The following is a 23,118-nucleotide window of genomic DNA, read 5'->3' on the forward strand; positions in this document are numbered from 1 at the left end:
GGATTGAAGCTAATACAGGTTTGTAGGAGAGTAGGATCTGCACTTATGTTGCCCCCCTTTTTTTCTGATGTTAACACTGGTTTCTGGCTATAGTCTGGTTGGGTCCCTGCTAATCAGGGCCCCAGTCTCTCTGTTCTCTCTAAACGACTTGGAGTGCATATTAGATGCACTAGGGATTGGATACTGTGGTGCCTTATGAACCCCTAGTATATGGTACCTTAGGTACCAAGGGCGTAGGTACTTTACAGGCCTACCAGGGGCTGAAGCATGTATTATGCCACCCCTGGGAAGCAGACTAAATCTGACACCTCAGGCCTGCTACTGCAGCCTGGGTGAGGTAGTGTTAGGTTCCTATATCTCACCATACACACACATATAAACCAATACGTCACCCCTAGAGCAGGCCTAGAGCAGGCCCTAGAGCAGGCCCTATCAATCCTGAGGGCAAGGTGCTTGGTTTACAATGTGAGGGGGTGCCTCTGCCTGAGCAGGGCCCCTCTGCCGCTGGCAGGGTCTATTTCATGTGGCTGTTTGTGGATGCGGTTAAACCATATACTCTTAAGTGCATTATAACCTGTCGTGTTTGGTGTCAAACAACTTGGAATCATACTCCCATACCAGTAACTGGTGTGGGAATATGATCCCACCCTTCTAGAGGGGACGACATGTACCCACTGTGGAAACACGGTAGAAATCTGAAAGAGCCCTGGCATCACAAAATGGATGCCACCAGCACAGACACTGGGCTGCCCTCCTGCTGCTGACTGAAACTCGCAGTGGAGGAGGCCCAACAATAGGCATCCTGTCACATGGAGGTGTCACCACCTTCCAGACAGGATTTAGTGTATTGGAGCTGGGTGGGTGCACTCTTAGAGTGCTTTGAAGTCCTGCACTGGGGGAGCAGTAGGCTCCTCTGTGCATATGCCAGCTCAAACCGGTTCAGGGGCTACCAGCCCCTGCTCTGGCGCGAAACTGGACAAAGGGAAGTGGGTGTAACCACCCACCCCCCTGACCCTCCTAGAGGAGTGGTCATTGAGCTAGTCCCTCCCTTTCTTTTACTATAAGATTGGTAAACCTTGCCATTGCAAATCAGATATCCCTGGACGACGCTCTACGAGAAGAATCCTGGCCCTTCTACGTTCCACTACCTTTGTAAGACGGAAGAATCTCCCTTGGAGTCAAGGAGTGACTCCCCTGCTTGGCAGGCACCAAAAACTTGAATCAACGGTCGCAAACTTTCCCGCCGGAGTCCGAAGTCCCTGCAGCCCCGGAAGTGGATTTCCTGACTTCTCGACGGCCATTGTGAGTCCCCAGCAGAGCTGAGGCGAGTGGACCCCACGAGTGACGAGGAACCGCAATACCTGGGTACCGGGCACTATTGTCGAGTGCCACCCCTTCACGAAGTTCCACGAACTTGTGCCTTGGATCAATTGTGGCCCAAGCCTCCAGCAGGCTGTGCACCAAAAATCAGAGGCCTACCCCGTCCCGAGTGACCGTGGGCTCCTGTAAAGCATTTCCTCACCGGCTGGCTTGTGGGTCCCCTGAAGACTTTCTTTTCGAACCAAAGGGCTCCCCTGGTTGCTCCAGGCCTGCCCTCACTTACCCTCGCTGTGTGAGTCCCTCAGACCTTGCTGGTCTGCACTGCTGACTTTTTCCACATCCCACGAGACTTGCTGTTGCCAAGGCTTGTTGGCTCCAATCCGGTTGCCGACACCTCAGTAAGCTGCAGACGTCGTGGGACACTCCGAATCCAGCTGCTGGTCATCGTCGATGCCTCCTGGACCTCGTGAGCGAAGAGTCAAAACATCCTTGATCTCCTGAAATCACCCGACTTCCGTGGGCATCCATCTTCCTGGCCCCGGGTCACTGGCAAGTGACTGTGAACACTGTCCCTTCTGCTTTCAGGTCATCTTCATCTTGAATCCAGTCTTGGATTCCATCGGACACTTCTCCAGTCTTCGCAAACAGCAAATCTTCTTTGGCTTCCATAGAAAACAGCGACGCGACCCGACACCATAAGACACCTATGCACACGGCTTCCCTGGGTGAGGTAACTCGTGCACTCCGGTGCCCTAGTGTGTGTTGGCCCTCGAATTACTTACCTTGTAAGTAGTTTGCTTGTAGACTTCCTCGAAGTACCCTAAAACTTGAAAAATCCAACCGCGACTTGCTCCATTGAAACCAATAGGGAACCCGCGGCTGTGTTCTCACACTGCACGCGTCTCTCGTGGGTCTTTTACTTACCTGCCTTGGGTGGATTAGTGAAGCCCCAGCGATTCTACAGGCCCTAGGCCTGGTCCCCTTGCAAGTCGACTTTCCTAAACCTCTTTTTTAGTATATGGTCTGGTACGCCCCTAGGATCCCAGCCATATTTGTGCTTAACTTATTGTGAAACATTGATATTTGAATGTGTTCCTGACTTCTAATCTCATAAAGAGATTAGTAGAGTGTGTCTAGAAATAAATACATATATATTTGATATATATACCTGTGTGGTGTCCTTTCATTTGGTAATTCAAGAGATTATAAGGTAAAACAAGCTGCTTTACATTCCTCTGAGACTTAGCCTTCAGGCTGCTCTCCACAGCTACCACTAGGATAGCTTTCTTTAAAAGGTTGTCTTAAACCTATCTACCATAAGAGTCGAATTTGACTGGTGCAAGGTGGCCACTTTAACTAGTGACCAGCATATGCCAGGCCAACTTCTCACAAGGTTACTTTCGTAGGTTGGTTTTCTTTGCCAAGGATCACACATGTGGGTCAACTGGGGGTAGCCAGGATCGGAACTGGGAAGTCCTGAACTAATAATGATTTAACCATAGGGCCACGTCTCTCAAGCACTAGAACATTTACAGTTCACCAAAAAAGAGGTTAATCTGCATAGAAATAGCTCGAGAGCTTATGCATATCCAAATATCATATCCATTCAGCCGCGCTCTCCAAATAATTATTATGGTTTTGGGGGAGCGGCAGAAATTAGGACCTCAATGGTGTATGTTTCAATTGACCATTTACAAATGGCTTATAATAGATTCAGTTACAGCATACGTGGTATTGTGCATGTGGTTGTTTATGTCTAGCTGATAATACAAGGCACATTCTACTGGTAAAATAAAAACACCAGTGCTAAGACAACTGGGGTTGTCTCCACAGTAGGTCCATACGTGTCTAACGATGAAGGTGCTTGCAGATTGATCACTCAAAACATTTGTAACTGGCAATCGCAATTTCCATTAATAATAAAATATTGCATAGGAGATGGATTCAGATACTCAATTTGCATATGTGCCATTGATGCGTAAACACACAGGCTGCATAGTCATCAGATATGGCTCCCCTTGACCTTGTATTCTGATCTTGAAGGGGCTTCTTACTGGGGTCTGTTAACCGTCCTACCAAGCATACATGCATCCGGTCTCTTTTTCATACCCAACAAACATTTCACACAACTACCAATGTAAGTGAAGAGAAAGATGACCAACATGCACAAAGAGTGCCAATACTAAGTGCCTTTAATTGGGGTTATTTTGACTATAGGCTTTATGATATGTATGGTGTCAGAAACGTACAGCAATCTAATAAATGCTCATACGTTAATTAGCTATCTGAATTATGTTTGCCATTGTTTGTTTACTCATCTCTTTTGCATCTCTCTTCCTGTTGCAGTCAGAAAGCCATGTTGTTCCTTATCCCATTCTCTCACATCTTCTACTTCTGCACTCTTCACCTAATGGATTCTCTTTCCTTGCAGTCATCTTAGGAGACTGATATTTTTCTTACTCATTCTCTCTTATTTTGTCTTCATTAACCCTTACAAAAAAAATATGGAATGGTTAAATTACCAGATGAGCCTGTCAATCAGATATTAATAGTTAATTTTTTAATAGGACATGAAGATATGGCACCTCTTGTTTCATTCGGTATCAAAACAGAAGCAAAGTCGTATTCCATAGACCACCTTGACCCTGAGAGAAAAAAAAGAATTTTGTGTACCACCGGTGAGTAAAATGTACTTCCCAGTTAGTAGTAGGTATACTATTCGTATTTATTCAACAGAGTTCTAGAGTAGGGCTTGTTTGTCACATTAAAGGGCGATTGCATCTTGATCCACTCCCCTCGCCCACATGAGCACCCCATAGCAGTTCTGTTTATTTCCTTTTTTTACATTATGCATATATGTTGCCTTTCGGCCCAATATCTGAACTTCTATAGTGGTATGATTGAGATGCAGGAAAGTATTCCGCATCGTGGGGTAAAGCTTAATCAATGATGTTGGTTTGCTATTGGTGGATTAATCAGACCCAGTTCTCATTAAAAGGCTCAGATTACAAAGAGATGGCTGACTCTACTTCAATGTTTGCCTTGAATCCAGTGTTGTGGTATACCATGACACACCCAGAGGATTGATCCAAATAAGATTGATTCCTGACATCCTTTGTAGGTCTCACTTATCGGACAGCACAAGCTATCCGTTTGAAAAAGACCTATTTTGAACTTACAGTGGGCTTACAGCTCACACATTTCTTACGATTGATTGGCTTTGTTTTTACTTTTACTCTCTTATTAAGAGTCTTCTTTTGTTCGTCCCTTCCCTGGAGCATAGCCTCTTTACCATTCTTTTGTTGGGATGACTACTATTCTGCCACTGGTCACTTTTGGAAAACTACTTTTTTTTTTATTTAAGCGCTCTTTGAAAGTGCACATCTTCCAACTCTCTCTCTAGTGTACTGCTCCCTCTGCAAATATATGCCTCCCGTCTTGCTCTCTTGTACTTTACCCCTTCCCTCTGCTCTGTGTTTCTCTCTCTCTTTCTCTCTCTCTCTCGCACTCATGTGCTTCTAGCCCTCCCCACACTTTTTGTTGTTCTCTACGTCTGGTGCTTTTTTGGACCCCATCCCTATGTTGTTTTCTCCCTAGTACTGCATTTCCCCTAATTCCCCAGCCATTTCCTCTGTTGCCCACCTGTCCTTTTATATTTGTATTTTGCATTTTTGCCCTAAAAAAGTTGTTTGTTTTATTAACCGGTCTATGTGGCATGCATCATCTTAGATTGGTAGATTAAAAAGAAAATGCTGCCCACATCATTCAGTAGAAAAATAAGAGACAGCCTTATAACCCTGGAAACTGGGGCAAATCAATAATAAGACAAAACACTGGTCCCCTAGGGAAATGTAGGCTTCAACTTCCTCGGCGAAACCTAAAGAGCCATCAGTCGATTGGTTTTTATAAGAAAATATATGATTATATATGAATATAAATGAATATATATGAACACAATGCATCATAAAAACATCACATTACAAAAAGGTGCTCAAACAAAAATGGCGCAGTGAAAGTGCTCAAGTGCTTTATACGAGGCATGTGTACAGAACAAGAAGCTAAAATTAATACAAACTATGCAAACACAACTGTGACTCAGATTATGTTGTACCACATCATTACTAAAGTTGGTCCTCTAGTCTATTTTGTCAAGGTTTCGACCCTGTTAAACTTATTTAGTAAGGGTCATCACCAATATAGCGCAATAAATCCATTAATATGGGTTTCTCAAACTCTAATACTGTTAAAACTGATTCAGAATTGAATCAAAAATTTAATTTCTTTATACAAATCTCTTCGCAAACACAGTCTAAAGATCAGTATTGGTTCCCTCCCCTTATCAGCCGCATGTCGCTGTCGAGGCTGACCTTGCGGCCCCTTGGCTGTTGAACACCGCCCTGTTCGCCCCGGCTGTTCGCCCACGAGCTGAGGTGGACACAATTGAGACATTGTGGTGGGCCTGGCTGGGACTGCAATTTTCCTATGCTATCAGCTAATGCTATGTCGATTGTACGTCACCCTACCTTCCCTCCTCTCGAACCATCTGGCATGTCCAAGCACGCCGCCCGCCTGGGACTGGTGACACTGGCGGATCTATATCCTGGAAATACTTTCTATTCTCTTCCCGCTTCGTCTGGTCCTCTGGACACTTTGCTCTTATCAGTTGCGGGTGGTCTGCAGGGAGTTACATCCCACGTTCCCCCAGCCTCCTCTGTCGATGCCCACTCTCGACTTCATTTATTCCTCCCCCACCCCCAGAAGCTGGTGACCAAACTATATGCACTCACCCTGTCGACCGCCTCCATTTCCACTGATCTCGCCCGAGTGGCGCGCGGTGAGGATCTTGGTGAGGACATTTCCCAAGCCGACTGGCTCTATTGCTGCAAACAGACTAAAAAGTTATCTCCCAATTACCGCCTCCGTCTTATACACTTTAAATATTTACATAGGGTTTATCGCACCCCCGCTCAGCAACATAAACTGGGACTCATCCCTGACGACAGGTGCCTGCGCTGCTCTGCCCCGCCGCAGATTTCGCTCATTTGGCTTGGTTGTGCCTTAGGGTGTCTGATTTCTGGCGAAAGGTTTGTGCAGCTATCTCTGAGATTACTTCTACGCCGGTTCGGCCTGACCCACCGTTGTGCCTGCTGGGCTTTGTTAAATTCTGTCCGGATGCCTCTCGCCGATTGGTCGCAATGTTGCTCGTTCTTGCGCGGCGTAGGGTGGCCATTTGTTGGGGGCGCAAACCGGCACCTAAGTTTGCCCAATGCCTCTAGATGTTAGACCCTACTATCGGAATTCTGGGACCTTATGCCTGCTAGATCTCGTTCCCTTGACATATGGGGCCCCCTGGTGACGTACCTTCATACCTGTTCACACCCTAGCCGGACTGCCTCCCCCACGCTCCCCGCCGGCACTCTGCCCGTGGCGGCCGCCGGTGCTGGTCAGTAGCCACTTCCTTCCTTGTCCCCAACGCTCTCGAGCCGGACCTCCTCTAAGGTGCTGACGTTATACTATTCAGTTATGTATGGCTTAATGATGCGTTCGCCGTATTGTACTAGATAATGCCTTTGCCTGATCGGTCTACTTCTAGTTGAGATGTGCTTTGTAAATGATCCACCATGTATGATGTTCTGATTTAATGCAATTGTATTCTGGTAGTGCTGAACTTTTCAATAAAGGTTTTTGAAAAATCAAAAAAAAAAAGTTGTGGTTGGTTCACCAAAATTAATTCAAAGCAAAATCTGTTCTAGTTTACCGTCACATGTTCAGTAGTGAGTAGCTCGCAAGGATGCGGAGCTGCAAGTAGGACACCCTGGGTTTCAAAGGTTGTCGAAGTCATTCTGTAAGCATGTGTAGCGCGTGTGGTGACACTTGAGTGCCTACCGAATTATGCTACAGGCGGTTGTGTCTTTGCACCTTTTTTAGGTCTCGCGCCTAGCGTTGCAGTGCGCAGCGAGAGACCTCTTGTAGGGGGTTTGGAAACAGCCCTAGGAATCTCACACGCTTGTGTGTGTGCTTTTCCTTTTGGGCCACGCTATTGGCCTTTGCGTGCGTCTTTTTATCCAAGACAGCACGCAATTGGCCAAAGGCGGGCGCATTGCTCCGCCCATGGCCTATTGGTGTCTGTTACGCTCTCCGCTGCCATGTGGTTTCAATTATCGTGCCCAGACACGGCCGCGATAATTGAAACCACAAGGCAGCAGTGTGGCGCGCATGCACGCACCACTCACGCTCTTGTCTCTCATTTGTCCCTCTCTATTTTTCCTCCCGGTTTTCAGAGTCTCTCTATTACCTTTGTGGCCCACAACCCTTTATTATTATTACTTTTGGTCAGCAATGCAGAAGAGTCCCATAAACTACTAATTAACGTTTTAGTGGGACTCCGATCACCAGCCTATGGGGACCAGTGACGCCCCACCCCTCCCCCTTGCAGCTAGAGTGATGGCTTCACTACCCACTGATGGCTGCGACAAATTGTTTATAAAAATTAGCTCTTGTTGGTGCTTGCGCTTGCACTGGCACCCAGCGTCAACCCCCCCCCCCTTCTCTTCCCAAATACGGAAGCAGCAAACAGCAAGAATGCCTCGGGCTCCGATGCAGGCAATGACACTACAGTAATGATCAGGATACAATGGGCCCCTAAAGGCCCTGTGCCCCAATGTCACTGCCCCGCTACACCAATTGTAGCTACGCCCATGGTAGCTGGCCTTATTCCCTCGTGAATGTGCTAGGATTTATTTCTAGTTTCTCCAGGTTGGACTCTCCCATCGTTTGTGTCCCTCTTTGAAATGTCCCTTGTTCACCCACCCCTAGTAACTTCGCACCTGTGTAGGACATTACAGAGGCGAAGATAACCCGCATTCAACAATTACAAGGGCTGGGCCACATTGCATATGAACGTCGTAGCATTTCCGGCGTAAATGTACTACTGTATTATGGGAGAGGTTCGTTTCAGTAGTAATTTACAACTTGCACAACATTTGTTGACATACGATCCTAATTTACAAGAATCCGTTAATATGGTTTGTAGTCATGTATGTTTTCACTTGCGTTTGAAAACGTTTACACGCAGTTTACAATCACACTTCCGGTAGGGTCAAACCTTCTCGGGCCAATGGGTTGAATCCAGGTGTGGTATGCTCTGTGAAAGGCATTCCGGTTCGGAGGGGGTTGGTCTGAAGCACACCAGATTCGATTATTGCTTGCTGCTTGTGATGTGGTATTTATTATTTGTGAAATGAGTAGTTTGGTGGGCCTGGTGGGCCCAAATTTCTGATTAAAAAACAACCGTTCCATATTTATATGTATATATATATATTATAGAGAGAGATAGATTTAGAGAGTTTTTTATTAAGGCATGGAATGTTTCAGTATAATCTGAACTTTGATGTCATAATGAGTCGTACGTCTTAAGTGAATTAAGCTGCAGCGGCCTGACAAACCCTCTTGATGTATATTTGCAGTTTGGAGTTAGCAAAGGCCTTATGATTTCAGTAAAATAGACATATAAGTGCCTTCAGGCAGTCCTCTTCAGCCATTGGTTCACTGTCATTCGTATTTTTCTTCCTTCCACTACAGCATGGGGCAAGGGGTCAGCCCACTTTAGACATTGGCATTAGAAGCCCTGTTCGCAAACAAGATCCTTAAGATGAACAAGCTGAAAATGCTCCAAGTCCCTTGCATTTACAAAGCAAGAAGAGGTGGGAGTTCTCTCTCATATCTGGCTCCCAGACTTTGGAATGCACTGCCTCTGAGTTTGCACTGCAGCCCTTCTGAACCCTGCTTAAGACCCTGCTTTTTGACTCCTACCTAGTAGGCTAATTGGTCCTTATCAAAACATAAATAAAAACCATTGCCATTTACAATGCCAATAGCAAAAACTTGCGTAAATGCGAGACCTGTTGCATTCAAAAGCTAGTTTAAGATGCTGTGTAGAGCTGCCAAACTGCATTAGAGAAGACAAAGGTTGTAAGAGGCAAGACCAATAGGGTATGCCAATGCTTGTTGTACCTTGCTTAACCGACAGCTCAAGCAGTCTGGTTGCAAAAGCCTTATTGTGAACTTGCGGTGGGCTTGCATCTCGCCCACTGCTTCCATTGGTTGGCTTTATTGTCACTCTAATATGCTTGCTTCTTATTCGATTGCTTGCCCTTCTCTTCTTGTGCTTGTCCCTCCCCTGAATCATATCCTCTTTACCGTCCTTTTGATTGGTTGACTTGTAGCCTTCCACTGCTCACTTTAAGATAACTATTTTATTCTTTTTATTCATATTCAAGCATGCCTCAAGAATGTGTTTTCCATCTTTCTCTCTCATGTCTTTATTCTTCCCCAGATAAGTACCTGAACCCCTTGTTGCTTTTGCCACTCATTTTCTGTTGTGTGATTCTCCACCTAAACTCCCCGCCCCTCGTGTTGCTGTCTCCTTTGTGTGCATCTTTCTAGCCCACATGTTGCGCTCTCTCTCGTGTGCTTCTCCCCGTGCCCATAGGCTCCTGGTTGTTCCCTCCATCATATGCTCCTCGCCTGCAGATGTGTTGCTGTTTACCTCATCTGGTGTGCTGCTTTCTCCTTCATTCCACCACCATTCTGCTCTCTTTTTATATTTTGTGCATACACATAAATTGGTTTTATTTTATTTACCCACCCAAGAGGCATCCACCATCTTAGAACGGTAAATAAAAGAAAAGATAAAACAAAATGGTATCCCTGTCATCCTGCAGATGCACACATGCGTGGCAGGAATAGCTATCTTCTTGTCGCACTTCTTTTTTTTTTTTCTTTTCATTTTTTGCTGATGTTATGAAGCATGCTGCACTGCATCTGCAACCAGCATTGGCAATGACCTGAAGGCTTTGCTCATAGGTGGGTTCAAGGGTCTTCCTGATTTTGCTTCCAAATGTTTTTTCTCCATCACAAGCTTATGGCTCTTGATTGTTAGCCGTTTTGGTGTACATGTTACTACAATTGTGTTGCAGCTTCCCTGTCTTTGAATTTGCTTGGATAGGGTACATTCCCATTTGTCTGTTAGTTGGTAAGGGCCTCTAAATACAGTTTCTTCAGGGGAAGAGTGACTACAACCTTCTTTGAGCATTTATGGGTGACTTCTTGGCTTCTAATGAATTGATAAAGTCTATGAATTCAGAAGCAAATGTTGGATACAAGTCTTGGTGTATGAAATCTGGTTAGGCCCTTCCATTCTCAGGTATTTTTTTTTCCAATCTCCAACTGCAATCTCGAAGGTTAAAAACCTAGGGTTTCATTTTGGCACTCAAATAAGCTTGGTAATAAGCAGCTATCAGCAACTGGCTAAATTAAAACATATTATTCCACTGCTGTTCCTGCTTCAAAAAATTGAGATGTTGGTATGACTGTCTTTATGCAGACCTTTTAGGAATAGAAGTCAGCCACTTAAAGAGAGTTCGGAATAAAGGCATCAGAATAATCAAAGTTCTTGTCGTGAATGACTAATGGTCCCTAGCAATTTAACACATAGTCTGAGAGTCCTGACACCCCTTAATCTAAATTTGACCCTAATATGATGAACCCTTTTACCTTCCTCAATGTGTAGCTGATCCCTCATACAAAGTGAGTCACACTTTAGATCAGATTTTTGTTAACCCATATTTAAATTTTTATATGCGAATGAAGTTGTTTGGACTGACAACCGTGTGAATTTTCTTTTTATATAACCAACTTTATTGAAGATTTTGCGGCAAGACACGTTTTCGTCACAGTGTAAGAAAGTTTGATCCACACGCACAATAGTACAGCAAGGCCAGACATTCGCATTGCTTAATATTACAGGGTCAAACGACAAACCAAAGCAGCTACACCATTGCACTCATATTCAGCTATGCTTCTGGGGGCAACCACAAGCCTCCAATTGGTTTCTCCTGGTATGGGCACCATTCTATCCCCCTGCGCCAGCACCTTACAGTCTGCAGTTTTTGCTGTTTCCAGGCATGGGCTGTGTCCCATTTTGGCGACCAAACAGATCTCCTCTAAGAAGGTTCACTCAGACCTGGGGCCGCCAATCTCCCCCTTCAATCCCAACAGCACAGTACAGGGTTTAAGTTCCAGGGTGCGGCCCAGGACAGAAGAGGGCACTCGACCCACTCTCTCCCAAAAGGGCCTCAGCGCTGGACACTCCCAGACCACAGGGAAGAAATCTGCTGCTGGAAGTGTGCAAAGCAGGCATATTGCCTGATCAACAGGGAGTAAGTGCTGCAAGCACCGCAGGGTGAGCTGCATCGCATGCAAATAATTTAATTGAACCATACACATCCATGATGAAATCATCAACTCTCGTGACACCATACAGGTCTCCCTCTACTCCTCTTCATTCAGTTCTCCCACCTAGGCCTCCCACCACTGCCGAGTCCGCTCAAGGCCGTTAGGGGCATGGATTACCAGCAAGTGATAGATCACAGAGGTTGCCCCCTTACCCAAACGCCCAAATAAAACCTTCGCTTCCAGCGGACTGAACTCTGGTAGTGAGTCTTCTGGGATATACTGGGCCTGCAGAGCATGGCGTAATTGAAGGTAACAGAGGAACTGCGAATTAGACAGGGTATATCTAGCTTTCAAGCCCTAAAAGGTCACCATGCTACCTCCCCTGTAGACATCCCCCAAGTAGAAAATCCAAATACGGTCCGAGGGGAAAATGCCCTCCAGGGTCGAGAGTTGACTAAGTCAAGATTCCTGCCATAGAGGGGTTATCTCCGTGAGACAGTGGTTCCAGCCAATTAGCCAAAGAGCAACCCTCTAGCAGGTAAAGGACACCAGCGTGCATGAAGATAATTTGGTGGGCAGACACACACAATTCAGAAGATCGAGCAGACCATCCAGACCTAGCAAGTAAATCTCTAGACGGTATGCTGGTTAACCAGCCATTAATCGGTAGAGTGGATTGCGAGGTAGTATAGGCAAATGTCCGATAGGCCCGAATCACCGTCAAAGGGGGATCTGCGCAGTGATTGAAAGGCTACTTGGGCCTACTATCCGCCCACACAAAATTAATAATTCTGGCAGTCAGGGAGTGAAATTATTTGCGGGCAATGGGGTAGGGATAGTTGCCCAGCATATACAAGTAACACGGCAAGCACACAATCTTAATGAGGGCGGTGCGCCCCATGGGGTTCCAAGGCAGGGTGGCCCAACAGCCTAGGTCGCGATCAAGAATGAGGTCCAGCCCCCGGAAGTTAAGGGCCCATTTGAGACCCAGGAGAGGTTACACGTGAATCCCTAAATATCTGAAAGAATTGTGCTGGGTGGAATATTGGGACACCAAATCTGCCCCAGAGCGTCTCCCTTCACCTCAACCAGGCAGCAAGACTTGCCTTTGTTAATCCGAAGCCCAGACGCCTCACCATATAGCCAAAGAAGTGACGGACAACAGGGGCCAGAACGCTGCGGATCCTAGAGAAACAGAAGGATGTCATCCGCATACAACGGTCCTCAAAGCCACTCCCCCACCACCAACCCCAGACCTGGGCATCACAGCGTTTAAGTCTCACCAGGGCCTCTATCACCATGGCGAAGAGAAATGGGGACAGCAGACACCCATGGTGCATGCCGCGCTCAATAGGAAACGCAGAAAACAGAACCCCATTTACATGGACACGAGGCATGGTAGAGAAGCCGTAACATACGGCGGAATCCCTCTCCCATCTCAACCCAATGGAGAACTCTATGTTTAAAATCCCATGACACTGTATCAAAAGCCTTAGTGAAATCAACTAACAAGAGGGCCAGAGAGCCATCAAGGTCCTGTGCCCGGGATAGCGCCGCATGGATCTTCCTAATACAATGACTCGTGCTGCGACCTGGCATGAATCCACATTGATCTGAATGGAAAAATACGATAACACCCAAACCGGCCCGTGTCGCTAGCGCTTTTGTGTAAATCTTTGTTGGTGTTTATTAGGGAAGTCAGGCGATAATTTGAACACTGGTCTCTAGGTAGACCCTCCTTAGGCACAACCACTATTGTGGTGCTGTCCAAGTCAGGTGGAAAGGACCCCTGTTGCAGTGAATCTGCATAGAAATTCAGAAGATGGGGACATAAGATGTCACAGAAGTGTTTGTAATATTCAATAGGATACCCATCGCGTCAGCTGTCTTCCCAGCTTGCAATCCTGGCACCGCAGAATTCACCTCCTCCAGCGTACGTTCCTGGTCCAAATCTGGGGCCAGAGCACTAGGCATAGACGACAGCGGTATGCTATCCAGAAGAGGGTTCGCGACCTCTGCTGGCGGCAGGGGATGCCATGAGTACAACCCCTTGTAAAAATCAGCGAACGCCTGAACAATAGCTGGGAGTTCTTCCTGGAGACAGCCGAGGAATCCAAAATCACTGGGATCAGTCGATCAGAAATACCATGAGTCGCCAGCCAATACAGTAATTTACCCGGTTTATCACCATGCGCATACATTCTCTGCACAGAGGCCATCCAGCAGTGTTTGGCTTCAAGAGAAACCTGTTGCAGTTCTGTATGGGCTATGGCCAGGAAACGAGGAAAGGCTGCTTCCAGGCGCAGTATTTGACCTACGTGTTCAATCAGCCTTGCTATATGGTGTGCCTCAGCCCAACGAACATAGCCATTAAGACAGCCTCTTAAGGAAAGCTTACTAGATGCCCAGAGGGTAGCTGCCAACTAAACCGAGCCTACATTAAGCTTAAAGAACTCCTGCAGTTGTTCTTCAACAAAGCAGTACACTCAGCGCTTTGTAGGTGCCAGGCATTGAACCTCCAAGTGCGGTGCAGGATGGCTGGCTGGGTTCCCCAAGACAATTAATGTGGAGCATGATCGGGAATTCCAATACGCACAGATTGAACCAAAAAGAGATCCCCTGCCGGCAACCACTGCAAGTCTATGTGGGATTCTGCTGTGTGCCGCCGAGGTGTGAGTATAGGCTGCTGGGTAGTGTGCCAGGAGCGCCATTCATCGCAGAGGCCCAGTAATTCAGCCCACGAGGACAGATCGGTCCACCAGGAACGCCTACCAGGGTAGGGGTCAGTTTAGGCATCCATATAGGACTGGGCACTGCTTTAAAATCTCCCCCAACCACCGTAAAGCCTTGAGAGAGAGGCAAGAGTGCAGTGATTGCATGGAGGGCTGCAGCTGGGGAGGAGGGACATAAAAGGACATGAAGTTGTAATACCTTGATTTCAGGTGACCCTAAATACCCACATAAAATCCCTGGGTGTTTGTGTGCTGTGCCGTGACTGCCAGGGGGAGAGAGTTGTGCAGCAGTACGGCGACTGCTCGGGAGCCACGCGTAAGGCCGGAGTGGTAAACTCGGTCATAGCCAAATCGGCTCAAAAGGGAGCAGCTTGTACCTAGCAAGTGGGTCTCCTGCAAGGAGGTGACTGTTGGCTTGTTTTCCTTGATATACTGCAGAGCGTTTAATCCGGTCCAGCAGGTCGTTTACATTCCAGAGCACCGTCAGTTTAGGTGGGGTTCATGATGGAGACGGTAAGCATGAGGTGATTCTTGCCAAAAAGTAGGATCAGACATATGATAGGCTGGGAACCTACAGTTCACTGAAGGGCGGGAGTGTAAATGGCGTGCTCGCTCGTAAATAAAAAGAAGTACTGAAGTGGATGCCTGCTTGGGCCTCAGGGTGTGGTGGGACGGTGGAGTGCAGGCAACGACTAATTTGCTTAAGGTGATCCCTGCTTATGCCAAGGGGGCACTAAGTATGTGTGCTTCATCTGTAACGCGAAGAAGGTACAAACCTAGTGAGTCTGCATACACAGTGCCGAAAAAAAGCTACAAACAAAATGTAGACGAAAGTCGTTAAAATCCCATTAGTGGTGGTTAATGTTTAAGAACGAAAAAAGCAGCAAACAAGTCCTGCACACATGAACACGGAACAAGAGGAGCAGCTAACGAGTCCAGCACAAACATTAAACATCAACATAAACAAAAAAGTTCCACCAAAACCACTTAAACACCCAGGCGGATATTTTTTCAGTAGTTAGTCCATATTCCATGGGCGTAACCAAGCACAGAAAAGGAGGGACAAACAAATAAATAACCCGCTAGCATAGACGCTATTTCTAACGACAGTACAGCAAACCAATAAAATCCAAGGGACTGGCTGGTAAGCCACAAACTAATTACAGCAGATCCTGAAGAAACAGCGCATGCACTGCCTAGGCGCTACCTAAAAAGGACAGTAGCAGCTCTGGAAAGTGTTTAGAATGACAACACTGCACGTAAGGCACAGTAAGGCTTGGGGGCGCTTAATTTTAAATTCTTTACAAACTGCTGAAGTCTTTATTTAAGAAATTGACCCAGTTGTTGCAATTTACTGAAGTATTCTCCAAAGGAGCTTTCGTTAAATATTGTTCTGACCAAACAGTAGTGCAGAATATGTTTTTCTTAGGAAGTAAGGAATAGGGAATGCATATGTAATATTTTTTTTTTTTAACTTTATTTATTGGATTTTGCCGTGAGTAAACAGAAAATAGGATCATGAAATCATTGCAGTATTTCGTTTACAGCGTCTACAGAGTTAAACACATTTCATAAATTGAGGACTATTGTCATTTACTAGGTCGTGACATTATCAATATGCAGTGGCAAAAGACCCCTGGACAAACATAATACATTACAATTGGGTAAGCCTCCTCAAATAGACTTGGGAGCACACTCCACTGTTACATTACTCTACATCGGGCAGGCGCATCAGTCCACTGTAAAGCCCGTGGACTACTTCCATGCTGTGGACATTAGGTCCTACGATTTTTGGGGACGTGTGTGGCATGTTGCATATGTATCCCTACATGAGTGCGCAGTTGTGTGTGGCCATGTCATCAGCATCCTTCTGTCGACTCCCCCGTTGTGATGTCTTGTGGGTGGGCGAGAAGATATGTCTTCAGGAGATCCCAGATATCTATGGGACGTGATTTCAGGGGGAGTAACTCTGAGTAGTTAAGCATCTGCTACTGACAGTATATCAATTTCAATTAATCTTTATTTCGGTTTAAAAAACCATAAAAGATATACAATAGCAAATCACTCATCATAATAATAAAAACATACTTTCCCAGGGTACCGCTAGACCATTTGCATATGTAGTAAAATTCATATTTTAAATACCTAACCATTTCCTTGCTTTTTTGTTTTTGTTTTTAAAAGAGAATAAATACAGTTAAAAGAAGATTAAACATGTTGAATGAGTAAAACATTGTGAGGAGTTCATGATCGAATGACATTGTAAATAACCACGGATTATAAATGACTATATGGCATCCTTTAGATACAACAAACTGGTAGGAGTTTAAATAGAAGTGCAAATGCTTTAAGTGCAGCGTATATAGTTGGTATATCATTCCACTTATACTCTTATTAGTTTTCAAAGTGCAATTGCAGTAGCTAATACAATCACAGTATTCTGAATACGATACGCTAACATTTTAAACCTTCCTTTGTTCTCATTATACCTACACCAAACAGGTACCTACTAACACTAAAAACAACCTTTTGAGAAGTATCTGTTCTCAAAATTCTTTCTGCCTCGCAACAGGACTTAATGCCCAAATTCCGACAAATAGGTATAATCCATTTCTTCCTGGGTTTGGCATAAGCAGGGCAGAAGAATAATATGTGTAGGTCAATTTCTCTAGGACCGGGTTGACATAGTACTCAACACTCTGTGTGTTCGAGTTGGTTCGCAAAACACCATTTCGAAATTTCATATATAATGATATTGCTAACTGCGGCTGCACCTCATCTAGGAATGGTTTAAAGCTCACAGTTGGTTTCATAAGTAGAGACTGTGCTGTTAGTGTACCAACAGCTGAGCTATGAGACGCGCTGTCTTGGATATAAGCCCAAAAGGTAGATTTTAATATTTTCTTAGAAACCATAGTCAATTGGCCAGGTTCCTCACAAAAATGCTTCAGCCCTAATTTATGGAACCAGCAATGAACATGGTTAAGCCACTATAGGCCCGTACTTTGATTGAACCTTAGGATTTCCTCTATTCCTTCTTTATAATGTGCAAGTTCTACTGTAGACCACAGTCATACCCAAAACAATAATGGTCTTAAGATCGTTTGGTGGTCTATACGTTTTACATTTAGGTCCATAACAATCTGGATTAGAAGTGTACGCATTGGAAGGCGTAATAGTTTCCTAAATAAATTGTTTTCTTCTACAAATAAAGTGTTCTTACATGAGGACCCCCATAATTCTGCCCCATATAGAGATGCCGATGGAGCCTTAAATGTATATACCTCTAGGGCAGGGGATACCACCTTAGAAATGCTACTCTCATGTTTATTTTCTATCGGTAAAGAGTTTTGGAGTAAAATAGTCTTACTTTTCTCCAATTGCGGTGTCCAGGTCCTTTTAGTGTCCAAGGTTATGCCTAAGTAGTTAAAATTGTGTACATATTCTAGCTTGTGGTTTTTAACAGTTAGGTTCTTTTTAAAAGACTTGTGTGGATTAATTGCCATATATTTTGCTTGCTAGAATTTATTTCCAGGCCCTTAGTCTCACAGTATGCACCAAAAGTATCTATTAAACATTGTAAACCTTTTGGAGTTGGAGATAATAAGATAGTATCATCTGCAAATAAAAGTGCTGGTACTGGCACTCCCCCTAGCTTGGGAGAATCATGTTCGCAGCCCAATAAATATTCCGGAATATCATTTACATACAATGAAAATAGAGTGGGTGCCAGCACATAGCCCTGCCTTACGCCGCTATTTACTTGAATCTGCTCAGTGAGTTCACCCATCAGACCCCTTCTAACCTGTGCATAATTACCCTCATGTAGTCTTATTATTTTGCATGAGTATTTCCCCTGGAACCCCTTTATCTTTTAGGGATTTCCAAAGCAGGTTCCTAGGGATGAGGTCAAAGGCGGCCTTTAGGTCAACAAAGGCAATATACAGATGGCCCTTCTTAAAAACTGTATATTTCCAACTCGTACAAAGAAATCTAAAGACCTGGTCAATTGTGCTCATCTTGGCTCTAAAACCAGCCTGATATATTGATAAAATACTATTCTCCTCAATCTAATCGTTTAATTTTATTAATATTTGTAGAGCGTAAATATTTTGTAAAACATTTATTAAACTAATCGGTCGGTAGTGCGAAGGGTCCTGACGGTTACCTTTTTTTTTTAAAGTTGTAATTTCAGCCCCTTTCCAAGTTTGCGGTATTAATGCACCTGGGGCGAATTACAAAGAAGATTAATGTAAGGGCCCCCAAACATTTTTATCATGCCTAAATAGATCTCCTGGTATCTTATCTTGGCCTGGTAATTACCCTGGCTTTACTGCGTCAAATTGCTGCCAGAGTATCTTCCAAAGTAAAGTGTAGAGGAGCTGCACTTGAGATTATTATATAATCTTGCAGATTAAATGCTGTCACTCGTTGATGGTGAGTTAAGACGGGAAAAATGGTTAACCCAAGTTTCTGCATCTAAAAAACCGGACTTACTACACCTTCCCGCATTATTACCTTTAGATATCAATCGCCAGAAACCAGCGTGATCTTTGGCTGCACTAATCAATTCAGTGCAGATACTATCATCCCAATTTTTCTTAGTTTTTACTAATAATCTCTTATACCTATTCCTTTTCTCCCTTAATTCTACAACATTTTTAGTTTTGGTGGCAGAAAAAAGTTCTTTTTTTGCCTCAAGGCACTCTTTATTGTACCAGGGATTATCTAAATTACTTGTTTCAACTTTTACAATCTTTCGGAATCCTACTCATAATAGGTTTGAGGGCATCTACCAATGCACAATGTATATTTATAATTGGGAACTCTGTGGTATGCAGGTCAGCATAAGGAGAAATAGTGTCTATAAAATATCATAAATCTGCTTCATGGCCTTGTCATTTCCCACTATAGAAGGCCATTTTAAGGCTCTACGATTATTACCTAATAATGGTTCAATGACACTACAGTTAGTGTCTCCATTGTTCAAAGGAGGCAATTGGAAAAGATGAGCCGATAGTGTCAGATGTAAGGGATGATGGTCACTCTCATTTCTTAACTCAACAACCAAATCATGTAAAATTGGCCAAAGGCCGATAGATACCAATATATAATCAATACTGCTCTTGCAATTACTCCTATTGAATGTGACAACATTCGGGCTGTCAGAGGGTAGTCGGCCATTACAAGCTCTCAGTCCATGTCTTGTGACTAATTTTATCAATTGTGCAACGGCGGTTGTACAAGGTACTACTGGACTACTTTCCAGGGGTGGAATATTATTTACCATGTCTTCCTCTTCGAAGACATTTTCAAATCCCACAACTGGCTCAAATTTACGATGATGGACCGGCTGCGAGAGATTGGAGTACAGGGCTTGGCGTGGAAATTACTTAAATCATTTTAGTCAGACAGACGACAGACAGTCACCCTAGGCGAATTCTCAACCAAACCATACTCTCTGCCTTGTGGGGTCCCCCAGGGGTCGTCCTTAAGTCAGACACTTTTTAACATCTATGTTTCGCTATTGGCTCCCCTAATTGAATCATTTGGGTTTCATTTGACCTCATATGCAGTTGACACCCAAATTGTGGTGTTGTTAAGGCCAGGAGAGTTACAGGGAACGGCATCCAGATTTCATGACTGCATGATGGCGGTGGGCAACTGGAGGGCCCAAAACTGTCTCAAACTGAACTCCAGTAAGACGAAGGTAGTCTTGTTCAGTAAAGACGTCAATTTTTGGATCCCGGCGTGGTAGCCTGACACACTAGGTCCTCTTCCCACTCCTGTTAAAAAGGCAAAAAATGTGGGAGTCTGGATAGAGAATAAGCTTAGCCTCAAGGACCAGGTAAATGCAGTGGTCTCATCCACCTCCTACATTCTAAAAGCTTGTAAGAAAATCATGCCAGTCCTGCCTAAAGATAGCCATCAGTTAGTTATCACTGCTTTAGTGCTGTCCAGACTGGATTATTGCAACAGTTTATATGTCATTATCCAGGAAGGACTGATGAATAAATTACAACTTTTGCAGAACACAGCGGCCAGATTGCTGACTGGCACCCCAAAACATGCCTCCATCTCAGCTGAGATCAGAAGGCTTCACTGGTTGCCAGTGCAAAAAGGGGTGCAATTTAAGGCTCTGTGCACAGTACACATGCCCTTTATAGAATTGGGACCTACCACCTCAAAATGCAATTCCAATGGTATATACCAACTAGATGTTTACGCTCTTCAGAAGCTAAACTGGTGTCTGTACATTTTGCTAAAAAAGCCAATTGGGGTGGAAGAAGTTTTGTGGTTGGTGCAGCCAAGGCATGGAATGGCCTCCTGCTGCATCTTAGAGCCTTGCCAAGCCAGCTCGCCTTTAGAAAGGCTTTGAAGACTTGGCCCTTTACTGTCTAGTCTCAGGTTTTGATTTTCACCCCTTTTTGCTCAGGACTCTTGTAGGATTTCATGTAGCGCCAGGACACCTTCGGGTAGCAGTTCGCGCTTTAGAAATGTCAATAACATTAACATAACGATTAAAATCACCCCCACAATTACCATTGCCCTTTGATCGATTGAATTCAAAAATTGATCTAGCTGTTCTATCACCAATGATTCCTTACTAGCTGGACTCGGTCTGCTATATATATTTATTACGTATAATTCAGTTTTCTCCCGTGTTCGAATCAGCACTCCAACTATGTCCTGTGATGAAAAATCCAACTGAAGTATATCAATACATACCGTAACTTTTACCCGAATAACAAGGCCTCCCGAAGGCCTACCTCTAACAGAGGGAATAGCATTCACACTATATGTTTTAAAACCAACTTTATGGGGGATTTCCAAAGCCCAGGTTTCTTGTAAAAGACATATTTCACTTTGTCCAATATATGCCTGCCATTCTGCATCCCTTAGATTCCTATTCAGCCCGCTATATTACAGGTTGTTAATCGTATATGCACTTCCTCCCCAATTTGCTGATTGAGTGCCTTTCCAATCTGATTCCTTGTTTCCAAAACTTCGTGGCTGTTATTAGCAGGATCAAGGAAACCCATTCCATTATTATATGATGGCTGGTCCACCTCAGCTATGTCCATACGCTCATCATACAAGGGCACTAACGGTACGTTTAGAATTTCATGGGACATGGCTACATCCTGTTCCGTTTTCAGGCAAGCCTATCCTGGTCACAATTCCTCAGCTGGGGACCTCCTATATCCCTATTTAAAATACTCAAATCGGTACCTGCCTTAACCTTAACTGCAGTTAGCTGACCATCTTGAACATCAGTTGGAGAACTAGATAAAGGAACATCAGTAATCAAAAAGGTATAGTTCAGGTTCTAATAGTGGTAGTTTTCAGTCTTGGGTGTCTAAATCTGATAAAGCCTGGAACCTATTAGACAATGGGGTAGGAACAGGTCTATTTGCAAAAGGCCCAAAAGAAGGTTTATAAAAAAAAAAACAAATGGAGAGCGCAGATACTAGTACTTTGAGTAAAGGTTAACTCATTGAAACTTAATAGACAGCAGACCATCTGTGGCCTGCGGAAGTTAAATATAATGCAATCACCATCAATACTTTTGGGTGATTGGCCGACCCAACCGACCCTGCGGACCATTAAGATCTCTCTTGTAGCAGACAGGTGGAATCTTTTATAATTAGTTAACCAGTCCATAGGGACACCAGCCAAAACTATAACATAAGGGCAAGTAGCTGGAGGTAAATTTAACACATCAGTATTGGGCTTAAAGCCATTGTTCCTTAAACCAACCTCAGTATTGCTGGTTGAAGTACTTGGTGTAGTACCTGGAGCTAAGCATTAAAAATTGGCATTGTGTGTGCTCAAACGTTTCATTTTAGCACCCTGGGTTACTTCACGTGTTTTTCCTTTCATAATGCTATGGTTTAAAGTACGAGGTTCCTTAGCTTTATCATTTAAAGTTTGTGAATTCTAAGCTGAATTAGCATTTTCTACTGTTACCAAGCCCTCCCCCTCAATAGCATCAGATTGCTGAATCATATTACCACTCAAATTATTTATGACAGTATTCAAACGCTCCATTTTTTCCCATAAGATGGAGAAATGTATTCCAATCAATTCTTGTATACAAGCTAGCGCAGTACCCAAAGCAGATTCTTCAACAGTAGCAATAGTATTACCCCCAACAATATCATGACTTGGTAGGGGAAGAGAAATAACCACATCGGTCTGTGTGCCAACAGAATTAGTCTTTGGTACCCCATGGTCATTAACACAGTTAGCAGATTGGGATTCTTTTATATTCCTTGTTGTTTTTTTTTTTTTTAGTTCCAGCACCCCGCTTTCGCTTTACAGAAGGCTCTATCACTTTCTTTGCACTAGGGGATTTAGAAACCTGTGTTCTCGTGGCTATACAAGATGCATCTGAGGTAAATCTGGAACTGGCTCAGGGGAAGTCGATGGCACATTCGGAGGTGTTGCAGGTATAGTGACCACACCGTCATCCGCTTCAATCAACACGCATGCACAGACGTCACCCAAGGATAACACTGACACTTTCTTTGTGGGTGAAGAACTGCTGCAGGTTTATTTCATACAACATAAGTATGACGATAAATGGGTTATCTTACGGGCGATCCAGGGCAAGCAGCCCCTAGCTGCTCCGCCCGCCTGGTGAGCCAGCACACACGGTGGGTCGATGCCCGGCAGTGTGGCACATATTTATTTTCAGATCATCCACTGGGTCACGTGATCTGTCTCCTACTCCCGCCCCTTCTGACAGGGGCGGAGCGTGTTGTGGCACACCCCCGGTTGGTCAGGCCCCCCAACCGCCCGAAGGACTAACGGGGCGCCGTCGCGG

General features: G+C 44.6%; 1 protein-coding gene across 7 annotated transcripts in view; it reads left to right on the top strand.

Moving 5' to 3' along the window:
- Positions 1–23,118, top strand: part of LOC146861709 (zinc finger protein 425-like) — a 281,372-nt gene that overhangs the window by 90,716 nt on the left and 167,538 nt on the right. For all 7 annotated transcript variants that reach the window (XR_014979015.1, XM_085646056.1, XM_085646057.1 and 4 more), the window contains exon 4: positions 3,888–3,998. Coding sequence is in view for 6 of the 7 variants with exons in the window: in XM_085646056.1 (XP_085502182.1) it covers positions 3,888–3,998 (111 nt within the window). In the remaining variant the exon portion in view is untranslated. The remainder of the gene's footprint in view (positions 1–3,887; positions 3,999–23,118) is intronic.

Source organism: Triturus cristatus, chromosome 3_1, assembly GCF_964204655.1.
Source record: "Triturus cristatus chromosome 3_1, aTriCri1.1, whole genome shotgun sequence".
Lineage (NCBI taxonomy): Eukaryota > Metazoa > Chordata > Amphibia > Caudata > Salamandridae > Triturus > Triturus cristatus.